This window comes from Microtus ochrogaster, chromosome 26 (assembly GCF_000317375.1).
Source record: "Microtus ochrogaster isolate Prairie Vole_2 chromosome 26, MicOch1.0, whole genome shotgun sequence".
Taxonomy (NCBI): Eukaryota; Metazoa; Chordata; class Mammalia; order Rodentia; family Cricetidae; genus Microtus; species Microtus ochrogaster.
Window position 1 is genome coordinate 15,373,906 of NC_022025.1, and position 1,498 is coordinate 15,375,403.

The window sequence follows — 1,498 nt, forward strand, 5'->3', positions numbered from 1 at the left end:
CCTGGTTGTCCTGGAACTCTCTCTTGGACCAGGCTGGCCTTGAATTTACAGAGATCTTCCTGCCTCTGCCTCCCGAGAGCTGGGATTAAAGGTGTGCGCCACCACTGCTTTACTGAGAAAGTTTTTTAGAGATTAAAATTGTTCCAAGGGATTTGGGTGATGTTTAATCAGTGAAGTGCTTTCTGTGTAAGTATAAATATCCCGAGTTCAGTCTCCAGCTCCTGCATGAGAAAGCTAGCTGTGGGGGACAGAAAGAAGGACTCCTGGAGCTGGCCAGACAGACAGTGCAGACTCTAGACTCCAGATGAGTTGGTGAAATTCAGGTTCAATGAAGAGACCATGTCTCAAAGATAAGGTGGAGAATAGTTGAGAAAGACACCTGCCATTCACCTTGGGGTCTCCACACAGGTGTATATACACATCCACACACAGACAGGTACACACATCCACACACAGACATACACACACACAGACACGTACACACACACACACACACACACAGACAGGTCCACCCACACACACATTCATACAGGTGTATACACACATACACACACAGACAGGTACACACACACACACATTCACACAGGTGTAAACATATGCACACACAGACAGGTACACACACACACATTCACACAGATGTATACACACATACACACAAAGACAGGGACACACACACACACACACACACTCACACAGGTGTATACACACATACACACAAAGACAGGTACACACACACACACACTAGCTCATTCCACTAAAACCTCTCATTAACACGTGTTCTGCTTTGTCTTACAGTGATAACATTCAGCAATACCTGATGACCAATAATGTGCCAGAGGCAGCCTCTATCCTGGTGACCATGACAGAAGTTGACATCAAGCTTCAGGAGTCATCTTGTACTCATCTCCTTAGTTTCATGAGAGCGACAGTTAAATTCTGGCATAAAATTCTCAAGGACAAGCTTACCAGGCAGGAACTATCTCGTAGTGATTGTTTTCTGATGGATATTTGGTAATTTAATGGCATCATATGAAATAATGTTTCTTTTCTGTTACAGTGATTTTGAGGAGATTTTAGCACAGCTTCATTGGCCGTTCATCACACACACCCAGTCTCAGACTGTTGGCATAAGCCGGCCTGCTGGTGCGCCTGAGGTGTATGGTACCCTGGAGACCCTGTTTTGTCAACTGTTGAAACTTCAAGCCTCGTATCTTTGTTGGAAAACTTGATAAAACTTCTTCCTGTAGTAGATTTGTGGCTAGTGATTAAAACATTCTGGGCAAATGACAGAGTGGTAGAGTATGAAGGAGGCAGTGAAATTATCTCCAGTACCAGGGGAAAGTTTTCAAAGTGTCCATAAGCCAAATCGAGGGTCCTAGGTTAGACTTGATGTGCTTGTTGGAGAATATATATTCTCTTTGAAAAATGAATTTTCTGGGAGTGGGAGGGCTGTAAAAAAAGAATTCTGAGGGGGCTGGAGAGATGGCTCAGTGGTTAA

The 1,498-nt window shown here is 44.1% G+C and overlaps 1 protein-coding gene across 1 annotated transcript in view; it reads left to right on the forward strand.

The window, feature by feature from the left end:
- The window catches only part of Rint1 (RAD50 interactor 1), a 39,103-nt gene that overhangs the window by 14,437 nt on the left and 23,168 nt on the right, over positions 1 to 1,498 (forward strand). The window contains exons 5-6 of the mRNA XM_026784653.1: positions 796 to 969; positions 1,058 to 1,207. Of these exons, the coding sequence (XP_026640454.1) occupies positions 796 to 969; positions 1,058 to 1,207 (324 nt within the window). The remainder of the gene's footprint in view (positions 1 to 795; positions 970 to 1,057; positions 1,208 to 1,498) is intronic.